The following is a 22,027-nucleotide window of genomic DNA, read 5'->3' as shown; positions in this document are numbered from 1 at the left end:
TATTTAAGATAAAAAAAGATACAGCTTTCTACAAACTAATGATGCTAATGTTAGCTAGCTGGCAAATTAATAGCAATTGATAGAAAAATTGCTGCCGACTAATCAGTTTTTTTTTATAGAAAAATATTATCTGAAAATCTAAATCTGGTCGTTGTTACTTGTTTTAAATTGTGTGTTCTCTTATTTATAATTATTTAAAAGAAAACTTTAAAAACTCTTTTCTACCTGCTGCATCCACCCTAACGTTAGCTAACTGATATTAGAATAGTTATTTTATTAATTTTGAAATATTTACCACTCATCCCCACACTTAGCCCTGCCCCTCAGGGTCTTTTGACTCCGCCCACTTTAGTGTCTGGGGGCGGGGTTATGCTTTTAGGTTGGGGTGAGTTATGGTGTGTTTATGGTTTAGCTAAACCAGTGTTTAAGGGCCCTTGTGTGTTATTTCATTAGGTCAGTTTGGTTTGTGTCTGTCTGTGTTCAGTATTTTCAGTTAATCTCTTTTATTGGCATGTCGGTTAAATTTCTAACTTTGTTAAATATTTTTTGTGTTTTTAGGTAAATAATACCCACTTTTTGAATCCAACACCTGTGTCCTCCACTTTGTACTGCTTTGTCCTTTGACAACCAACTCAGAGTGGTTTGCTACGGGGGGACGAATCACTGTTTGGGTGACTGACCGAAACAAGAATCAGGCCAGATCATATTCAGAAAAACACACAACAGCCACGGCAGCTACAGAGTATATTGTTAATACCGAACAAAGATGGGGGGGCCCAAATCAATACCACGGTCCAATGCAGAGGCCACACATCTTTCTGCTTGGTGGCTGATGAAATGTCACATGTTGGACTCGACATGTCGACTGCGGCCACATCGGGCGTGATGCGCAGCTGGAATGGAAAACCACCGGTAGCTCACCAACGCCAGCGAGTGAATGGGTTGAGTAAAGCGCTTTGGGGTCGTCTGACGTACAGACCATTTACCATTTATCATTAAGTCACCAAAATAAAACTAAACATTAAAAAATCTATTTAATCTTCCAACATCAATTATTTTCCAACGACAGAACATGAAAAATCACAATTGATTGCAGAGTGGCAGCATTTAGTTCCTATGCTCCACTGATCTGGAACAAACTTCCAGAAAACTGTAAAAGTGCTGAAAGCCTGAGTTCCTTTAAATCAAGACTAAAAACACATTTGTTTAGGATTGCCTTTAACTGTTCTAGTTAAACTGTTTTACTGAAACATCATTAGTTTAAGTTTGTAGTCCAACTGTTTTTAATATTTGCTTTTAGTTTCCATTTTTCTATGTTTTATTTTGTTTCTACATTTTATTCCGACCTGCTTTTATTCTGTTTTTATTTTCCTCCATTTTAATCATGTAAAGCACTTTGAGTTGTCTTTGGACTGAAATGTGCTCTACAAATAAATTTGCCTTGCCTTGCCCGGCCTAATTAAATTAGTCATTAATGCAGTTTGTCAGTGAGAATCCCCCCTAATTTATGGAGCCCAGATTTTCATTCATGCACAACATAACCCCAGTGGTACTTTCAGGAAAATATTCAACTTTAAAAAAATACAGAAATGTCTATGAAAAGGGAGACAGAGGTAAAAATGCTAATAATGAGTTGGCTAAAAGAAGATCATTCTGTCTGGAAGCCGCCTGTGAGAGAAAAACGCTGGCTGGTCATTATCTCCGTAGATCTGTGTGACTTGCAGTTATTTCAACATTTTGACCTGATTCACTCTCAGCTCTGCACTGCTTTCAAAAGTCTGGAGTCCCAAACTTGATAAGAAGTTGTGACTTTTAATTATGATGCGTTTAATTATAGAATGAAGAAAAAAAAGCACAACTCTATAGATGTGAACTTCAAAGTGTCGCAGAGTCTTACGTTTCTCAAACAAGTTTCATTTTCTGCAGCAAATTCTCCAGAGGAGCGACAGCTTTTCCCCCCAGATGGAAAGTTATGAAAGAGAAAAGTCAGAAAGCTTTAACTAATATGACCAAGATTCCTAGAAATGAGACTAAATACAAAAATTTTGAAATTCCTCAATAAAACGACATACAGATATACCCAAAAAAATAACAAAAACTGAGATTACATAAAGTCACATTTCTGTTTTTATTTCTGACTGTAATTTTACTCAGAGACAGTATCTCTTTTTAATGCATTTGCTCTTCAATTTCTAATGTTAATTTTAGGCTTATGTGCATATTTTTTTATGTGCTTATAGTTGAGTGAGACCTTCTGCATTGTTCTGCTGGGAATATAACCCAGAACTCGATGATGAATAAAGTATTTTTCTTAAGAACAAAAGCTATTGATGGGGAGGATAATTTTTCATGATTGAAGGTGATATTCCATTTTTGTAAATCCTCTGCTCATAAGAAAGACTCTTTCTGTATTTTCCAGATCACCTTGATGAAAGCTTGGTTATAATTGCTGTTGGACAGAAATGTTTTGCTGTGATAAAATAGATATTTTTCCACTTATTGTGCCTTTCTGTTTATTTTTACCACTTGTTGTTCTCTCCTGGTTTTACCACCAGGACTTTTTTTTTATTGATGGCGTGTTTCCTCGTGCATAAGAAGCCATTTTTATTCACCTGTCACTGTCTCCATCTAAAAAAGACACTGTTCCAGAAGGTTTATGGTACACTGAGATATACATTTGCAAATCTATAAGTGGTGTGTCCTTTTCTCATTTTCCAGTCCTGAATTTTAACCTTTAGCTGAGGCCTGTAGAGTCAGAGATGGAGCTCTTGGGTTTTTGTTTGTTTCTCTGAGCTTTACATGCATCTGCAGGTTCGTCCAGCCCTGTGACTACTGGCAGCTGTCTGAGACGGTTTCCACTAGTAAACAATATTTCTCTCTACAAAATGATGGACTTTAAATAGTTTGGAAATTGTCACCAAAACCTTCCAGGGTTGATGAGCAGCAATAGCTTCTTTACGATTATTGCTGATGCCTGTGTGATGCCCCCTGGCAATCATTCAACACACCAATCTGCTGCAGAGCATTCAGGTGCATGAACTGCCGTTGTAAATGTGGGAATTATAATATTCTGTTACTAACTGCATTTCATCCGCATCACTTGGCTATTTACCTTCTTAAATCCTGCAGAAGCAGCAATTTCTGACTTGGGAATCTGTTGAGGTTTAATTTCATATTTTTATGCATCCAATATTAAAAAAAATTCTCCTCCTATTAGTAATTATAACGTCTTTCTTGTGCTCTGTCCTTTGTTTTTGCTCAGTATCTTGTCTCTTTGCTTTTGTGGTTTGATTTGCCTGAATAATTAGTTCCAAGGTCTTTGCATATCTGTCTATATGTCTTGTCAACTCGACTCTCTCCTCTGCACAATGCATGTTGTGCCTCAGTGTAGCATTTTGTTTTTCCATACACCCGAATAAGACTGAGATTACTTTGATTGTTAAGACACAACATTTATAGACTTTATAGCAGACATATTCTCACAGTCCTGGTCTTTTTGCTCCAAAAAAAAACAAAACGTATTTCTAACCCTAGGTCGTCACTTTGGGACTCTCAGTCACCTGTCCGACTTGGTGATTAAAGTATTTTATTTCCACGTTAGTTAGCTCTGGCGCTGATTCGTCACCCTGCACAGCTTGTTCACACACACCGAGCAGAGCCGCAGTAAGAAGATTTGCGCGCAAGGATTTGCTCTTGCCTTCTGATTCGTTCCCTGCGCTAAATTGTTCCTGCATGAGCAGGGTGGAAGACGGCGGGGAAACAGATCCACGTAATGCAGCAGGAGCCTGTCTGGAACAACCGTGGGAGACATGGGGAAGAAAGTGGAAAGTGGGCTGCGTAAGATCGGATGAAGCGGGCAGGTTTTTGCGCACGGAGAGCGTTGCGCACCGGAACAAGTCGAAGCGCCTTCACCTGGAAACCCGCTGTTTATCCCGTAGCTGCCGGATTTCTGCTTCATAGATGAAAATCCCACCGGAGAGACCTGTTCCCGGTGGGATAAGGGCCTCTGTCTGCGACCACCAGGGACCATGTCGGACAACTCCACCGATCTGTTCAACGAGTCGCTGCCAGCGGCTCAAGTCGCGCACTACAACTTCCCAGCGCTCATATTCGGGATTTTGCTGATCATTACCGTCACTGCTGGAAACGTGTTGGTGTGCCTCAGCGTTTACTTGGAGAAGGCTTTAAAAACTACAACGAACTACTTCATAGTGAGTCTGGCGTTCGCGGATTTGCTGCTGGCGGTTCTGGTTCTGCCGCTCTTTGTTTACGCAGAGGTAAGAGGGCAATTACCGAGGGGGCGCCGGGCTGAACCGGGATTTTATGGGATAGTCCAGTAAAATGTAATGCATAGTTGTGAAAAGTAGCAACAGGTGATGTCTGGTTTTCAGTTTTCTGTAGAAAAATCTGAAAATTGTGCCTTCGATCAGCCCCCCTTCACTCTGTTACCCCAAAATAAAGTCCGGTGCGACCAACTGCCTTTACCAGCCACCTAGCGGGTACAAGAGTCCCCCAGTTAGTACATTTATCTCAGTACAAAGAGAAGGTGAACACCCCCCCCCCCCCCTCCCCAGAGCATTGTCCTGGATTCAGCTCCATCCACCTTCCCATCAACTTTGTCCTGCTTCCCTGTCTCTGCAGGCAGAAGCCATGATGCTGCCACCGCCACTACATTTATGCTCAGAATAAAGTACACACAGTCGAACTCTTTTTGCTATTTAAGTGACTTTTGAAGGCAACATGTTACTCTGAATTTTATTTAGGGGTAGCAAAGTAAAGTGTTGAATAAAAGTACCTGCTACTTCTTTAGATTTTTAATTGTAAAAGGTACATAAAGCATGTATGTATATTTTATCTTCATCGTGATGCACTGCTTCCTGTTGGTCTATCACATAAAATCATGGTAAAAAGTACATTTTGTGATTGTAATCCTCTCCACTGCATGCATGCTTGGTTTGAGGGATTTCTGTAAAGTCAACGACTCAATGCCAGCAACTGTCCACTGTGGCTCCATGTGCATCCATCCAGGAGGAGTGAACACTGCAAGTCGATGACTGGATGCAACCTGCTGGGTTTCCTTAGAGAGAAAACCTTTTGACCAACCTGAATGATAATATAAACACTTATAATTTTATACTTTATTATGCTTTCAGGCTAGATTTGTTGTCAAATGGCGGTATATTAATGAGTTACTTTAATTTGGCACTAGTGGTCTTTACTCGACAGTTGACAAGAAATTATGTTGAGCAAGAGGGAAAAGACATGCAGCAATGCACCACGGCTGTGCCGAGGGCTGAGACCTCTACACATGTAACATTCTCTACATTTGCACCATCACCACGCATGATACATCCCTTTCTTAAGTCAATGCATGTGTCCATGCTCCAACACACCTGACCCAGGTATCCGAATTACCTCCTCCACATTTCCACAGATGCAGCAGAAGGCTGTTAACGATGCATTCCTCTGATTTAGGTCTGCTGAAGCACAGAAAACTCTACAAAAAACTGTAAAAAAAATATTTTATGAATTTAGAGAACTGAATACAGGAAATGCATGTAACTCCTTGCCCTCAACCAAACTAGCTTAAAAATCACCAACAGAGAAGTAAAAACAATCATGATAAAGACTTCACAACAATGTTCCAGAATGACCATAACCCAAATAAATGCTCAGAGAAATGTGCGTTCACCAAAAACAGCAAATATAGGCTATAAACTTCATTTCACGAAGCCTTGCAAAAATATATGACAGAAGGGAAATAAATGTGGAGGCCTAAATGACAAGAGGAATACAAATGCAAGAAAAAAGGTTTGGAGAGTGATCTGAAATCTACAAATGGATGCACAAATTGCAAAATGAGGCAGAAAGAGCCCAAAAAAGGCACAGAGTCTTCCATCTCCAGGCAGTTAGAGTAAATAAGAGAAGGTAAGAGCAGCTGGAGAAAAGCAGTGTTCAAGAGTCTGATATTCAGCAACTCCTGACAGAGATTATGGATCTCAAACCGCCTCACTAGGTGAATTACCAACAGAGGAACATGGGGACATTTAGCACGTATGATTCATTTTCACAGTTTATCCAGAGACTAACATGTTGAAAAGCTGGAATCTAACCCTCATCTGATTGCTGAAAACCACCTGCTTCCTCTCCAGTCTGGAAATCTCAGAGAGGCCCTGCTGAGGCTTCCCTGTAAGTCCCCCTTAATGAGCCCTGTTTGTGATCTTGTTACCTCGCAGCGAGGTAATCCACCGCGTGTCACACCGGTGGTTTGTCCGCATGCAGTCACCGGATTAGAGACGTCAGAGTGGACGCCGGGGCCCGCTGCGTTCACCTGCAGACAGGCTGGAGGAGGACGTGGGCGGGGCCTGTTGTGTAGCAGGAGGAATGTTTGTGTATGACAGGATTACACATATTCACTGTGGAATGTGGCTCAGAAAATGAGTTGTTTTGTGTGTGTTTTGGAGCAGTTTCAGGGTGGAGTCTGGACTTTGAACATGACGATATGTGATTGTCTGATGACCATGGATGTGATGCTGTGCACCGCATCGATCTTCAACCTCTGTGCCATCAGCGTGGACCGGTAGGTAACCCACTAAAGTCGTCCAGATCTGTGGTTTTTGATTTTGAAAGGAAACTTTCTCCCTAACTTTTAGGCAGATTTATCAAACCTTCAGGCATCAAAGGGTTTTAAAACCAGAAAATAAAGTAGTGCACATCCACAAGAACTCTCCCAGTGTTCTACTAATCCATCCAAAAAATAAATAAAATAAACTTCTTTCTATTGAGAATGATACAATTTAAAACTTTTGGTCAGAAAAATAATTCCACTAACAGTAGCCAGAATGTGACCGATAGAGGTGTCAGGTTTATAGAATGCATTAGGGCTGTGCATAAAAATCGATACAAAGATTAATATTGATGTTTTTAAAAACGATCGATATTCTGGCTTTCAATATCAATATACCTCCCAACCCCTAGGGGGCGTTAATACAGCGCACCTTTACTGTTCACAGCGAGGAAGTCCAAGTGAGACGAATTTGCTGAATGGCCGTCAGGATTTTAGAAGCGCCTTCATCCCTAAAATCAGACGTTTGGGCACATTTTTGGTTTCTGTGATACGTTAAATGCATTGAACCAAATGCACTTTATTTTCCTGTTAATATATCAGAGTTCAATAAATTGAACATAAAAATAAAATTTGGCTGGTTTTGTTGATTGAATGACTTTGAGCATTAATTTGAAAGTAATAAATATTGATATTGGAGTCAAATCAAATCAAGCTGAGCTGTATTGAGAATCGTATCGAATCGGCTCATCCTAGATGATACCCAGCCCTAGAATGCATTCTCTAAAATTCTCTTAATGACGCTGCCGCTTGAAGGGTGTAGCATCAGGTCAGTGGGTGGTTGCTCAGGGAACCTCAGGACAAATTACACAGAAACTGCTAAACTAAAATAGAGAAAAGCTTATCTGAATGTTAGTCCATCCATATCCTTAATTTAGAGAGCTTAATTAACCTAAAAGTCATGTTTTTTGACTGCGGGAAGCAGCAGGAGTACCTGGAGAGAACCCACATATGCACAGAGAGAACATGCAGAACATGCAGAAAGACCCCAGGAAGGTATTTGAACCAAGGACCTTCTTGCTGCAAGGCGGCAGTGCCAGCAACTCCACCGCCCCACCTTTACATGTTCCTATCCATATTTACTGCTGTACGAGTGCCAGGTATATATTATCATATGTATTCACTGCTTTGTTTCATTGTCTTATATAGTTTTTTTTCATTACTGTGCAACACTTTGTGACTCTGTCTGAGAAAAGCACTACAAAAATAAAACATTCTTAACCCTGGGTAGGATCACCGGCAGCTTTGCTCATGCATGATTCATTTGCAATGTGGAAACGGAGTGGGTCTCCTCTCTGCTCTCTTTGCTCTGACTGCATGCGGGTTGCAGGATGGCGCAGCAGCTGTCTGCCTGTGAGACAGCGCTGAGGGAAGCAGTAAGGGGCTCATGGCAGCACTGCTGTTGCCTCAAGACTAACAACTGGTGCTTTCATGTTATAACACAGACAAAATGCTAGATTTGTTGCTAGTTGCTTTTTTAAAAAGAAAGTCACTATTTATAGCGACAAAGTCGTTAAGTCTGCTACAGTGTTCGCTATGGAGGCACACACGTTCAAGATGGAGCGGCTTTTATACCCCACAACGGCAGAGCTGCTGATGTCAGTTTCTCTGGGTGACGTCACAAAAACCTTTAAACCAATAGCAATACTGATTCAATGCAAGACATTCGTTAAACGATAGGAGGGTGCCACACTGACGGCTCTAGACACAAAAGCAGGATTTCAAGTCAAGTCGAGTCGCACTGAAGTGGCAAATAAAATACTCGAGTCTCCACTTGGACTCGCGTTCTGAAGCTCGAGTCTTAGCACCAGTTTTTATCTCTTGTAATGAAGAGTAAAGGAACCTGGAGTGTGAGCTACAAATTGCAGCTGCTGCAGGTTTTACTGTGAGAGGATGAGCTAATTATTAACCATTATTATGGGATGTTAACAACTCAAAACGACCTGTTCATGTCAGCTGTAGCCACATGAGTGCCTCTCCAAATGAATGTTGCATTAAATGATTTTGGATAATTTAAGAAACAAATGAAACTTAACTACAACATTTTCTCGCTGCTAAGCTAGCTGCTACTTTACAAGGTCACTTCCTGCTGAAAATATCAAAATAAGAGCATTTCCTGTCCCGTTAATTCAGGAACTTAGCTCTCATTTATTCACTTAGTTATTAAACTTTCTTTTGTTCATTATGTTGTAATTTATATCGTAAACTTAAACATCTTTACTGTTTGGGATTGAGAACAAAGGTTCTAAATGTTGTTTTTAGAAAACGTTTTCTTAATATTATCAAAGCTTTTCCAGCTCAGAATGAGTAGAAGAAGAAACACCTCCACACCTTATTTTTTGTGCGATATATAATGAAAGAATAGACAATATGAAACCAGGGATAAACAGCTGATAATGTTGTTAATTTCAAAAGAGACAATCCACATTACAGAACATGCCAGAATTCACCATGAAGGCTAGTTTTCATCCGTAGTCCCTCATGTCACCATATTAAAAACAATGAATTCAATACAGAGAAAATGACAAGATGCTTCCATCAAAAATAGCTAAATGTTAAAATCAGAATACATCTGTTAAAACAGGTAGCTTACTTAACAAGCATAAAAACCCAGCAGAATCGGCACAATACATTAAAATTATAAAACAACAAATCAGCACAAAACATAAACATTTCATTGGTCCCATAATCAGTGGCTGGAAAATTGGTTAGCTAGGGACCATGATTTTAAGTTATTTGACAATGATTTAAAAGCTAACCGTTAACTTAGAAATTACAAAGACAAAAAAATATATAAATATTATAAATACACTTTAGCAGTTTCTTGAATTGTTTAATTGAATGTCAAGTTATTAAAAGATAACTGTTATTAATGATTAAAAGATAATTAATAAAAATTCATGTTATATAACAATTCATGTTGAAGCCTGAGGAACAAACAGTCCAGGTTTGGGCTCCTGAGCTACAGCGATGCAGAGCTGGAGGCGTTTCAGGAGCCATTAAGACTGGAATGGGACAAAATGACCTGTTTGCATTGAGAAACATCCCCACAGCATGATGCTGCCTCCACCATGCAGCACAGTTGCTACACTTCTTTAGGGAGGCTCACTTGACTCGCTTTCAGGTGCTTAAATTAATTCCCTGCGAAATATAAACTTTAAAATGTTGGTCTACTCGACCTTGCCAAGGGACTCTCCCTGAAGATCTGTACCTTGTTGTGTTGTTTTTAACATTATTTGTCGTTTTATCCTAATAAACAATCGTCAGAACAAAAACTAACTGCTAACTTGTTTAAAGCTTGTGCTAAAACCAGTGTTTTAGTACTCGAGTCCGAGACTCGAACTCGAGTCCGAGTCATTAGCTAAATTTAGAGACTCGTGACTTGACTTGGACTTGAGCACTGATGACTCGAACTTGGACTCGGACTCCTACATTCAGATCATTCTGACTCGGAAATTGAGAAAAAGACTAAACTTTTTTTTATATCATTAGGCTATAATTTTTCTATGTCATTAGAATATTATTTGGTGTATGATTTTAATATCTAAATTATTAGTGCAATGTGGTGGAGTGTGAAGTTTTTTTTAGTTTAAAAACATGTAGGCTATGCTTACTTTAGTGCGGAACTTGGACTCGACTTGATCAATAAGGACTTGACTCAGATTTTTTTTAATGACTCGGACTTAAACACTGGAGACTCGAACCTGGACTCGGACTCGAGGCATAGTGACTTGACTACAACACTGGCTAAAACACTAGCACCGGGTAGGTTATAGCCCCCATTTGGGTTATAGGCGCTGTTGGTGCTGATTTCAATCAAAGAATGAATTTTTTTCTGTTCCTAAACAAGAACCTGAAAGAGAACCAAACATCTCGGGGGGGTTGATACAGCTCATATTTGTTTTTGTTTTTTCAGGTTCATTGCAGTGTCCATACCTCTGAACTACAACCGTAAGCATGTGGACTACCGTCAGATCATCCTGCTCTCCGCCACCTGGCTCCTGGCCTTAGCCGTCGCCTCACCTGTAATCTTCGGCATCAACAACGTGCCGAACCGCGACCCCAGAGAGTGCAAACTGGAGGACAATAACTACGTGGTCTACTCGTCCGTCTGCTCCTTCTTCATCCCCTGCCCCATCATGGTCCTGCTCTACTTTGGGATTTTCCGAGGCCTGAAGCGGTGGGAAGACACCCGTAAGGCCAAACTGCGCAGCAGCATCGAGGCGTGCAGGAAGCTGCAGCAGACGTCGGCGGCCGGCGGCGCCCTCCCCCCGATGATCGGGACCATCCCCGGCGCTCTGCCCATGCCTCTGCCCAGGATCATTGAGAGGGACCTGGCCCAGTCTCGGCTGGACGACTCGGGCGACTGCATCCAGCAGGAGATTCCTTATCCACGGCAGTACAGAGAGAACTCTGTGCCCACCGTCAGGTTCAGCCAGCAAAATGTCAGGAAGAGGGCGAAGATCAACAACAGGGAGAGGAAAGCTATGAAGGTCCTGCCTGTTGTAGTGGGTGAGTAAAACCGATGAACCAGAACCAGGATTCACTAGACTGTTTTTTTTGGTAGGTCCGTCACTTTTGAGACGGTCCACCTCTGTCGCAGGTTTTCCCTGTCTGGGGAAAGTGGCTCTAATTTGCCCCCAAAGTCAGAATATACTTCTGAACCCCCCCTCTCTTCTGCTACTCTCTAATGGTGGACCAATGTGGCCGGTTCCTTCTGGATGACTCCATTTGTAGGTTGTCAGGGACGTCCCGCTGGTAGGCGACCCTAAATGGGAAGACTGATGCCTGGGTTTCCTTTCTGGACCTGTTAGCTTTAACTCAGCTAATCATAAGGCTTAAGTCGTCTTTGATACCGCTGGATTTTATTCTTTACTGGTGCAGAAACCAGAACCCTTCAGTAGCTGTACAGACGTAGTGTTACTAATAGCGTACCGCGCACGTGACGTCACCATCTCAAGAGCAACGCCCCTTTTGCCCCTTAGGTAGGGCATACAGGTAGAGAACGCCCGTAGCAACCAGCTATTACACGCACAACAGAACCAGCGATATGACCGACTTTGCAGCCATTAAACTTTCCCAAGACGATGTCCCAGGCGCACGGATTACTGGTCGCACTCTCGAAGAACACACCAACGTTCAGCTCAAACGATGGCTTGAGTGTTGAGGGCTTAAAAAGACCGGAAAACGGGCCGAGTTGATCGAACGGTAAGCTTTGTTTTTTTTTTCCTGCGCGGCGGTCATGGCGTCGTCGGCCGTTTTTTTGTTTGTAATCACTGTCCAGGGATCGGTATATGTTTAATGTTTGTCTTATTTGAATTGTTTTTGAGTAGGCTATCCTGGAAGCAGGGTATCAAGTTAGCGCCTGCTACCATGATAGCCTATATGCTGTCATGGTAGCAGGCGCTTCATTATTAACATGTCGGCCACCAAAATACTCTTACCTGTTCACTACTTGATGTCGCTGGAATTGGGTCAGGATGTTCTTCGGTTGGGCCCTTTCCTCCAACAAAATGCTTGCTACATATGTAGGCCGACCGCACCGGTGTACCCAGCGCACACATTTCTCCTTGGCACTCTTGAATTTCGGGAAAGTAATGAAGAAAACATCCTTCATATGCGGCTGATCAGCGTACCTCGAGTCGCTGTTGCAGGTTCCATAGCAACAATGTTTAAAAACCATGGTCTTAGATTTGGAAAAAGCAGTCGTTTTAACGATTAAAACCAAGGGTAAACGCACGTCTCTTTTACAGCGAAACAGCGGCGGACTATGCAAGTTTGCCCTACTGCGTACCACGTGATGTGACGTCATTGTGACGTTACGTTTCTAAAAATAGTTCGCTCGCGGTACGCTATTACGACATGGGGTGGACTTTAAGTTTTATCACGATATATTGTGATAACGATAAAAGACTACCAGCTTCTTGTTGTCTTTTTAGGTAACATTGTGGCCCTGACTTCATTTTAGCCCCATAAATACTAATACTGCCCATAAAAAACATTTAATAATGTAACATATATTAAAACCAAATTTGATATGTGTTTCATCAGGACAAAAGATACATAAAAAAGTGATTTTTATCATCTGCACGCAGTAAAAGATGATACAAAAATAGCTAAAATAACAATCCTGACAATACTGGCAGTTTTTTACTAATTGGAATTTCTTGTTGTCAAGATAAACCAAAATTCTTATCGTGGTAACGATAAAACGATCCGATTAAGGTCAGCCCTATTACAAAGCTATGACATCCAGCCTGCAGCTGTTGCTCACTTTGGATATCTCAAAATATTGAGATTTTTTTTTAAAGATGAGACAATATCGTTTATATCAAGATGGTCTATGTTACACTATAATTAGCAGGTTATATTTCAGTTATTTCTCATTTATCTACAGCTTTTTGTTCAAAATGTGCCTGTGAGACATTTGGGATAAAACTTTGGTTCAGAGACGCCTTTTTCTAATTTATGAAAAGAGAAATATATCAAGGTAAATATTGTAAATCAGCATACAGCCTAAAAATATCGAGATTTTATTTTCGGTCCATATCGTCCAGCCCTACTTTGGATAATTATTAAAAGAACCCAGCATCAGTGTCTTTAACTACCGTTTTATTGCATTCCTTTATTTCTGTGGTGATTTTCTGCCCCTGATCAAACTAAACGCTCACATTTGAGTCTTTTTGAAGCTCTTAGTGTTGAAGCTGTGGACGCGGTGAGGAGGTCGACCTTCCTGCAGGTCATCCTGAGTCCCGGGATAAAAGCGGCGCTCCTGACCAACCGCAGCTCTTCTTGCGGTCCTGTTACGGCTTAATGCCTCCAATCCAATTATCACACAACACACGACGTTAAACTCAGACGGAGGAAACAGCCTGAGATCCACTCAGCGGCTGCTTTCAGCCAGACACCAGAGATGGTTCCTCTTTATTCCCAGCTCTCCATGCTGAGAATAAAACTAATGATTAGGGTGCAAACCACACAGCCAAACAGATTTTCAGTCAACATCGGTTTAATAACGTTGAGCGGTGAGACCATAAAACCTTCCAGAACAAAGACACCTTGGGTGCAGCCAAACATGAAGAATCAAAGGAAATCCAAAACTTCAAACTAAAAGATGTCTCAAATTTTTCAGCGTCTGACATGAACTGATGAAAATCTTATTCTGATTTTAGTAAAACTTCAAAAGTTTTGACCCATTCGTCCCAGCATTGCTTCAGTTTGTCGAGGTTTGTGGACATTTGTTTCTGCACAGCTCTCCTAAAGTCTGGACTTGAGGTCTGGACTTTGTCTAGGCCGCTGCGACTCCCTGATTCTTCTCTTCTTTCAGGCGTGCTCTTGTAGATTTGCCGCTGCTTTTTGGGTCATTGGCCTGATAATGACCCGGCCTGGTCCATCCTGCACTCAAATTGGACTCTTTTTTTGAACGGAGGAGTTCATGGTCCAGTTATAAGAAGCCCAGATCATCAGTCCTCCACCACCATGCTTGGTAGTTAGTCTGAGATGTTTGTGCTGATGTTTAAAAAAAAAACCTCAGCATCCAACATTTCTGTCCTTGGACATCTCTCCAGAGCAATGCAAAATGGAACTAAAAGTAAGTAAATTTTCTTGAAATGAGTGTATTTTTCCATGATGTGAGCAGCTAAATAAGACTATTTGCCAATGGAATAAGATTTTCGCACTTAAAATAGGAACAATTCATCTCCATCATCTTATTTCAAGTGTAGAATAACTAATTATCTCATCTTAGGGGTAGACATACTCATTCCATTAGCAAATAGTCTTATTTAGCTGCTAAATCTAGGAAAAATACACACATTTAAAGAAAAACGTACTTACCTTTAGTTCCATTTTGCAGTGAGAGTCATTCCTGATGTCTTTGCACTGCGTTAACTCACACCTGCCTGATCCAGAATAGAAAACTGCCAAAAGTCCTGCTTTTAGAGAAGTGCCCACACTAATGATGATGATGATGATGATGATGATGATGATGATGATGATCAATCAAATCAAGCGGTTGATCAGAAACACCAGAACCTGGTCGGTCTTATACTGTACGGCCATCAACCCATTTAACTGGAGCACTTACTACAGTTCAATTCAATTTTATTTAGATAGCACCAATTCATGAAACATATCATCTCAAGGCTCTTTCCAAAGTCAGACTCCATCAGATCCTCCAGGTTGGTGAGAAAGTTTCCTCTCTAAGGAAACCCAGCAGGTTGCATCAAGTCTCTCCAAGCAGCATTCACTCCTCCTGAAAGAGCGTAGAGCCACAGTGGACAGTCGTCTGCATTGTTGATGGCTTTGCAGCAATCCCTCATACTGAGCATGCATGAAGCGACAGTGGAGAGGAAAACTCCCCTTTAACAGGGAGGAGAACCTCCAGCAGAACCAGAACCAGGCTCAGTGTAAACGCTCATCTGCCTCCACCCACTGGGGCTTAGAGAAGACAGAGCAGAGACACAGAAAGCCCAGAAGCTCACATTGACCCAGGAGTACTTTCTATGTTAGAGAAGACAGAGCAGAGACACAGAAAGCTCAGAAGCTCACATTGACCCAGGAGTACTTTCTATGTTAGAGAAGACAGAGCAGAGACACAGAAAGCCCAGAAGCTCACATTGACCCAGGAGTACTTTCTATGTTAGAGAAGACAGAGCAGAGACACAGAAAGCCCAGAAGCTCACATTGACCCAGGAGTACTTTCTATGTTAGAGAAGACAGAGCAGAGACACAGAAAGCTCAAAAGCTCACATTGACCCAGGAGTACTTTCTATGTTAGAGAAGACAGAGCAGAGACACAGAAAGCACAGAAGCTCACATTGACCCAGGAGTACTTTCTATGTTAGATGGTAATAGAGGATAATCTGCCTCCCTTGATGATGTCACAGCTAACAGAACGCCAGACCAGGTGTACCTTCTATGAAGAGAAGAATGACAGAGAACAAAAAGTTAAAAGCTGAAATAACAACAAACAATGCAGATTGGAGAGCAGTAGGAGAACTCAGCAGGGTGAGAGAAATAGACCCTGATGTCCTCCAGCAGCCTAAGCCTATAGCAGCATAACTATAGAGGTAGCTCAGAGTAACATGAGCCACTCTAACTAGAAGCACAGGATTAACATTTTTTCTGCTTTATCACTTCAAACGTTTCCAAATATCTTAAATGTTTCAGCTTCTTTTATTGTGCATTTTTAATTTCTCCTATGTAAAAACAGACCCAATGTTTTCCTCCGTAGCACAGATCAAATCAGACCAGATGTCTTCGTCGGGTGGGTTTGACGCGGCTCCTCCTCTTCCTCTTGCAGGCTGCTTCCTGCTGTGCTGGACGCCGTTCTTCGTGGTGCACACGATGCGCGCCTTGTGTCTGACGTGCAACATCCCCATCGCCCTGATGAGCACCGTCACCTGGCTCGGCTACGTCAACAGCGCCCTCAACCCCATCATCTACACCATCTTCAACACGGAGTTCAAGAAGTTCTTCAAGAAATGTTTCCGCAGCTGCTGCTGACACCAGGCTCCCTCCGCAGAGCCGTCAGGCCGAAGGACCAGAGGACGTTTGCAAATTGAACTGGAACCAAGAAGAACATTTTGCTAAGAAAAAAAAAATCCTGGTCTCATCTCTAACTTTTAAGGATTTATGTAAAATATAAACCGACTTTGTTTTGTCTGAAATAAAGATTTGATTTTACCTTCTTTTGGAGGAAACTAGCAGCAGCACCTGATGAACACCTTAATAAGGAGCCTGAGGAACACGACTAGAGCTAGATGTGGGAATGCAAGGAGGCCGACTGTTACCCCTCAATCTGGTTTCCTTCTGCTCACAGTTCTGTGTATATTTTGACATTTGTTCTCATTAGTCCAAAAAACGTTTTAACTTGTGGGGCTCTGAACACACAGCTTTGTAATAAACGTTTCACATTTTGTCACATTAGAACCACAACGTTTGCCTTTCTTTTAAGGGAACTTGATGAGACACCAACAGAAGCATAATTTTAAAGCAAAGGGAAAAAGATGCACGGTTTTTAAACATCTGTAGGGTTTGTATCCGTTTGTATTCGGCTCCCTGAGTCACTTCTTAGCAGGCGCAGCTGCAGGTATTTTTTGTCTCTACAGGTTTTTAACTTTTACTTCCTATGGCAGAACACACCTGAACATGAAAAACGTGACTCTCACAGTTTGACTAAGCTCTGCGTTTCATTCTGCAATACAAAAAAAAAGATACTTTTATGAATAAAGTAAACCATTTGATCATCTATTAGCAGCAGAGCAGACTGACGACAGACAAAAGGGACGCCCAGCCAAGTTATCCAGTTTTGCTCATCAGCTGATACTTGAGTCAGGCATGTTGTGGAGAGGCATCTAAACCAGGGCTGTCCAAATTTTCCTTCATGTGGGCAAAATAGTAAAGTCAAAAAAACACTAGGACCACAAAATATATACACCATATTTTTCAGACTATAAGTCACACTTTTTTTCGAAGATTCTGCAACTTATATATGGTTTTTTTTTCCGTCCTTCTGACATATTTTATGATTTATACGACTTATATTCCAGACTTATGATCTGAAAAATACGATATATATATATATATATATATATATATATATATATATATATATATATATATATATATATATATATATATTATTACTATTTTTTATTTATTACAAAAATCTATTGGGATTTTTTTTTATTAACCTGGTCCACAAAGTATGTGCATGACATATTTTAATTAAATCAGTCAGATTTTCTGTCTGAATGAGAATATGCAAATAAATCCAAAAATAGTTTTGCACATTTTTCAAATTACATTTTGGTCATTCAGTTTTCAAAATCTCTTGGAATCGATTGACTTTTTATCATTAATAATTTTTTTTGTCTATCTTTAGCAATAAGAACTGGATCAGGGTCAGTCTTTCTTTGAATCTTTAATACCAACTTTAATAAACAACTTTAATAAACAAATAAAAGCAGAGTTTGTGCACAAAAGTCTGCATTTAAGTCATTGGATAGTTGAGGTCCCATTTGATATGAAATTAAAGAGAATGTAAATAATATAGTGATTAAAAGATAAATGGCCCCCGGGCCACTCTTTGGACACCCCTGAACTAAACGTTGCAGGACTGGAGTTTGAGACCGCCGACACCGACAACGTTCCTCTACTTTTGGAAAACACCTCCAGCTTAACCTCCAGATCAGATGGAGAACATTTGTGAACCATAGTTTTCATATTGCTACAGATTACCAGTTTGATTGTGATCTGGACTTTGACTAGGCCATTCTAAGACATTAATACGTATGAATCATTGTTCAGGGTGGTCGTCCTGCTGGAAGGTGAACCTCCACTCCACAGCTTTTCTTTACCTCCAGGACCCGTTGGCCCATCAACTCTGACCAGCTTCTCTGTCCCTCCTGAGAGAAAAGCATCAGTCCACCATGAAGCTACCACCACCGTGTGTCGCCATGGGGGCAGGGAGTTCAGGATGATGTGCAGTGTTGGTTTCTACCACAGACGGCGCGGTGCTCCAATGACCAGATAACCTTCTGCCCTGTGCGTACTGTGTCGTCTACATGGTGCGTTGAGAACTAAACGTGGGAATGGAGTGATTTACACGTCATCTCGACGTAGAGGGGCGACCAGGAGCGAATTAACGGTCGGCAATGCGAACGCTGCTGTGAACGCGCGACAAGAGCGGAGTTCAACAATCTGAACTTTTCTGTCAGTTCGCGTCACGTTAAGGGTCTGTTTTTTTTATATGTAACATATTTAGACATATTTGCACATTGTCCAGTGGGTAGCGCTGTAGCCTTGCAGTAAGAAGGTTCTGAGTTCAAGTCCAGCTGTAGATCTTTCTGCATGGAGTTTGCATGTTCTCTGGCTTCCTGCCACAGTCCAAAAACATGACGGTTAGGTTAATGGCGTACCGCGAGCAAGCTATTTTTAGAAACGTAACGTCACATCACGTGGTACGCAGTAGGACAAACTTGCATAGTCCGTTGCTGTTTCGCTGTAAAAGAGACGTGCGTTACCCTTGGTTTTACTCGGTAAACGACTGCTTTTTCCAAATCTAAGACCATGGTTTTTAAACATTGTTGCTATGGAACGGGCAACAGCGACTCGAGGTACGCTGATCGGCCACATATGAAGGATGTTTTCTTCAAGACTGCCAAGGAGAAATGTGTGCGCTGGGTACACCGGTGCGGTCGGCCTACATATGTAGCAAGCATTTTGTTGGAGGAAAGGGCCTAACCGAAGAACATCCTGACCCAATTCCAGCGACATCAAGTCAAGGTAAGAGTATTTTGGTGGCCGACATGTTAATAAAGTAGCGCCTGCTACCATGACAGCATATAGGCTATCATGGTAGCAGGCGCTAACATGATAGCCTGCTACCAGGATAGCTTACCCAAAAACATTTCAAATAAGACAAACATTAAACATATAGCGATCCCTGGACGGTGATTACAAACAAAAAAACGGCCGACGACGCCATGACCGCCACGCTGGAAAAAAAAAAACAAAGCTTACCGTTCGATCAACTCGGCCCGTTTTCCGGTCTTTTTAAGCCCTCGACACTCAAGCCATCGTTTGAGCTGAAGGTTGGTGTGTTCTTCGACAGTGCGACCAGTAAACCGTGCGCCTGGAACATCGTCTTGGGAAAGTTTAACGGCTGTAAAGTCGGTCATATCGCTGGTTCTGTTGCGCGTGTAATAGCTAGTTGCTACGGGCGTTCTCTACCTGTATGTCCTACCTAAGCGGCAAAAGGGGCGTTGCTCTTGAGTCGGTGACGTCACGTGCGCGGTACGCTATTGGCCTCTCTAAATTCTCCTTAGGTGTGTGTGAACCCCCATGAGGGATAAAGCGAGTCAGAAAATGGATGGATGGATATTTAGACTGAACAATTTGGCTATATTTCTATTGAACGATTGATTTACTGACCGAAGACAGATGGACAGGCAGCGTTGGTGGAGCTCCTGTAGGTTTTTGTGGGTTACAGGCCTCGTTCTCTCTCAAAACAAACACACTTGTTTCCAAGGATCGCCCCGGGCCTGGCACCTGTGGTTTAAGGGGTAATTAATTAAGGTTTTGGCGATCTCACTTGGCGCTGGTGAATTAATCATGGATGTGATTAAATTCCGCATAATTTTCACATCCAGTGAACAAGAAGAAAACCGCTGAAGAGAAGTTAAACAATTACTTCACACCATTGTTTTGCATCAGATCATCCAATAATTCAATTCTCACTTACAATCTTATAATGTGATCATTATTGGACGCAGCCACAAGGAGACGTTTGTGAATAAAGGATGAAGTGGAGAAAAATGTACCCAACTCAAGGAGAAGTTGGTTTGAATTTTACTGTGTCAATATTTATTTGAAGTTTGCAAACAGATTACAAATAAGAAGCTGAAAGAGTTCCTAAAGTGGCAAACCTTTAATAAAAAAAATGCCTGTCAGCGAAGGCCAATTAGACCTGGTAATGGACAGTTCTAGGCTCTCTATAAATGGTGATCTGCAGCAGGCGCAGGCCTGCGGAGCACTGGGTTGATGTGGATTCTGCTGCCTGCAGAAAGTACCAAGACAAATCCTCCAGAACTCACCAAGATGACATCCCACACATTAACTGTGTTTGTCTCCACATACTGCTGTGATTCCCAACTATAGCGATCATTAAAATTAAATACAGTTCCAAATTAACAAATAAACATTTGCATGTCTGGCACTGACCTCCTTCCTTCCCAGGTTTATTCCTTTTTTAATTCCAAAAAAAGTTAAGAAATAAAACAACTGGACTTCTTTTCTGAAGCTGAAGACGTTTGGCTTCCCATCCAGGAAGCTTTCTCAATTTAAAATGTCTGGAGTAGTGAAAAGTTCTCAGGTTTATAGACTGGTGAAGATTCTCAGTCATCCAGGTCACGGTCAATCCAAAAAAGTTAAAAAAACAAAACAGCTGGACTTTTTTTTTTTTCGAACTTCGGAAAAAAAGTCCAGTTGTTTTGTTTTTTTAACTTTTTTGGAATGAAGCTTTATAGACCTGCTAACGAGGCCTCGTTAGAGCTTAGATTCACCTGGAACCGATCGCTCCAAACAACACATTATATTTTTTTTACATTTTTTGGATTGATCATGGCCTGGATGACAGAATCTTCACCAACATAACAGCCTTTGTTATTGATGAAAGAGAATTGATACGAACTGCTACATTTAATTTTTACTTCATGCACTATTTTATGTTGAAAGAGGCATTTTGTCACAAAAACTTTATGGTACTTTTTCTTTATTAAATTCACCCCTTTTTTGAGGGTTTTGAGATCTCAGTCAGAAATATTTGAAGCCTATTTGGACTTACTTATTGATGGCACTGCAGGCTTATTCAGTTTTCCTCTATAATTGCAAATCTGAGTAGCATTCCAAAAGTGATTTTCAAATTAATTTTCTTAGAGAACAAGAATCTGTTATAACAAACAAAATTAAGCATTAAGACACATTGTGTTACTTTAATGCCTGGGCCTCCACTAGGAGAGATTATCTAATCTAATCCTAATCTGGACAGTAAAAGTTGCTCCAAAAGCAGCCTGGCTCTCCTGTCATCTCTTGAGGCGGCTTCTTTCAATAGTTTTCAGACTTTTCAATTGTTGTTGAGTTTGTATCTAAAGTCTTTTGGGCCACTTTAAAGCATCATTTAAGGAGATCTGGAGGCATAAAAGGAAAATGTAAGAACATTTACTTTTGCACAATACTGCAAATAAACTTCACATCCCATTAAATCGTTGTAGAACAGACATCCTTATGTACGAACGGTCGCTTGACTAAACCATCAGTAAAATAATTATAGCCACATAAAAACTACGCTACAAACAAGCACTCTGTGAAACTACTATATGCTGGATTGTGTTGATTCGTTTTGTTACATCAGGCTCAAAAAGCTCTAATAAACCAGCTGTGCGCAGTTCCTTGCTGAGAATATGTTCTTAAAAGCAGACATTTATGTTTAAGACACACATGTGGAGTCTATGTGCACAGATCGTGCATCTGGGCCCCGGTCAGTCCAGTAAAGCTGTAAAAACTGTAAAATGCTTGAAAGAAACAGATAGAAATATCAGACACAGCTTTAAATCACCAACAGGAATACTTTTCAGAGGATTTTATATTAAATGAGACGAAGACTGAAGAGAAACCCAACTGAGATGTGCAAATTGGACACAAGAGGACGCATGCTGGGTGCCATTCATTATTAAACACACATTTCTCCTGCTCCAATCTGCTGTGTTGGGTTCGTCTCTGTAGAAGGAAGAAGTTCACCAGGTTCTGATGTTACGATCTCAACAAGCTTTGTGACCCGCGACAAAGTGACTGGACCTCAGCAAGTATAGAAAGAAAAAATCCTTCTGCATTAAAGCA

General features: G+C 41.2%; 1 protein-coding gene across 1 annotated transcript; it reads left to right on the top strand.

Moving 5' to 3' along the window:
* Positions 1–3,685: 3,685 nt before the first annotated feature.
* On the top strand, positions 3,686–16,505 carry drd4b (dopamine receptor D4b). Its single transcript, XM_012880731.3, has 4 exons — positions 3,686–4,277; positions 6,468–6,580; positions 10,542–11,137; positions 15,930–16,505. The coding sequence occupies exons 1-4, from the start codon at positions 4,029–4,031 to the stop codon at positions 16,130–16,132; spliced, it is 1,161 nt and encodes a 386-aa protein (XP_012736185.2). The 5' UTR covers positions 3,686–4,028; the 3' UTR covers positions 16,133–16,505.
* The last annotated feature ends 5,522 nt before the right edge of the window (positions 16,506–22,027 follow it).

Source organism: Fundulus heteroclitus, chromosome 4 (assembly GCF_011125445.2).
Source record: "Fundulus heteroclitus isolate FHET01 chromosome 4, MU-UCD_Fhet_4.1, whole genome shotgun sequence".
Lineage (NCBI taxonomy): Eukaryota > Metazoa > Chordata > Actinopteri > Cyprinodontiformes > Fundulidae > Fundulus > Fundulus heteroclitus.
The sequence above is the reverse complement of the archived record's forward strand: the minus strand, read 5'-3'. Positions and strand labels throughout refer to the sequence as shown.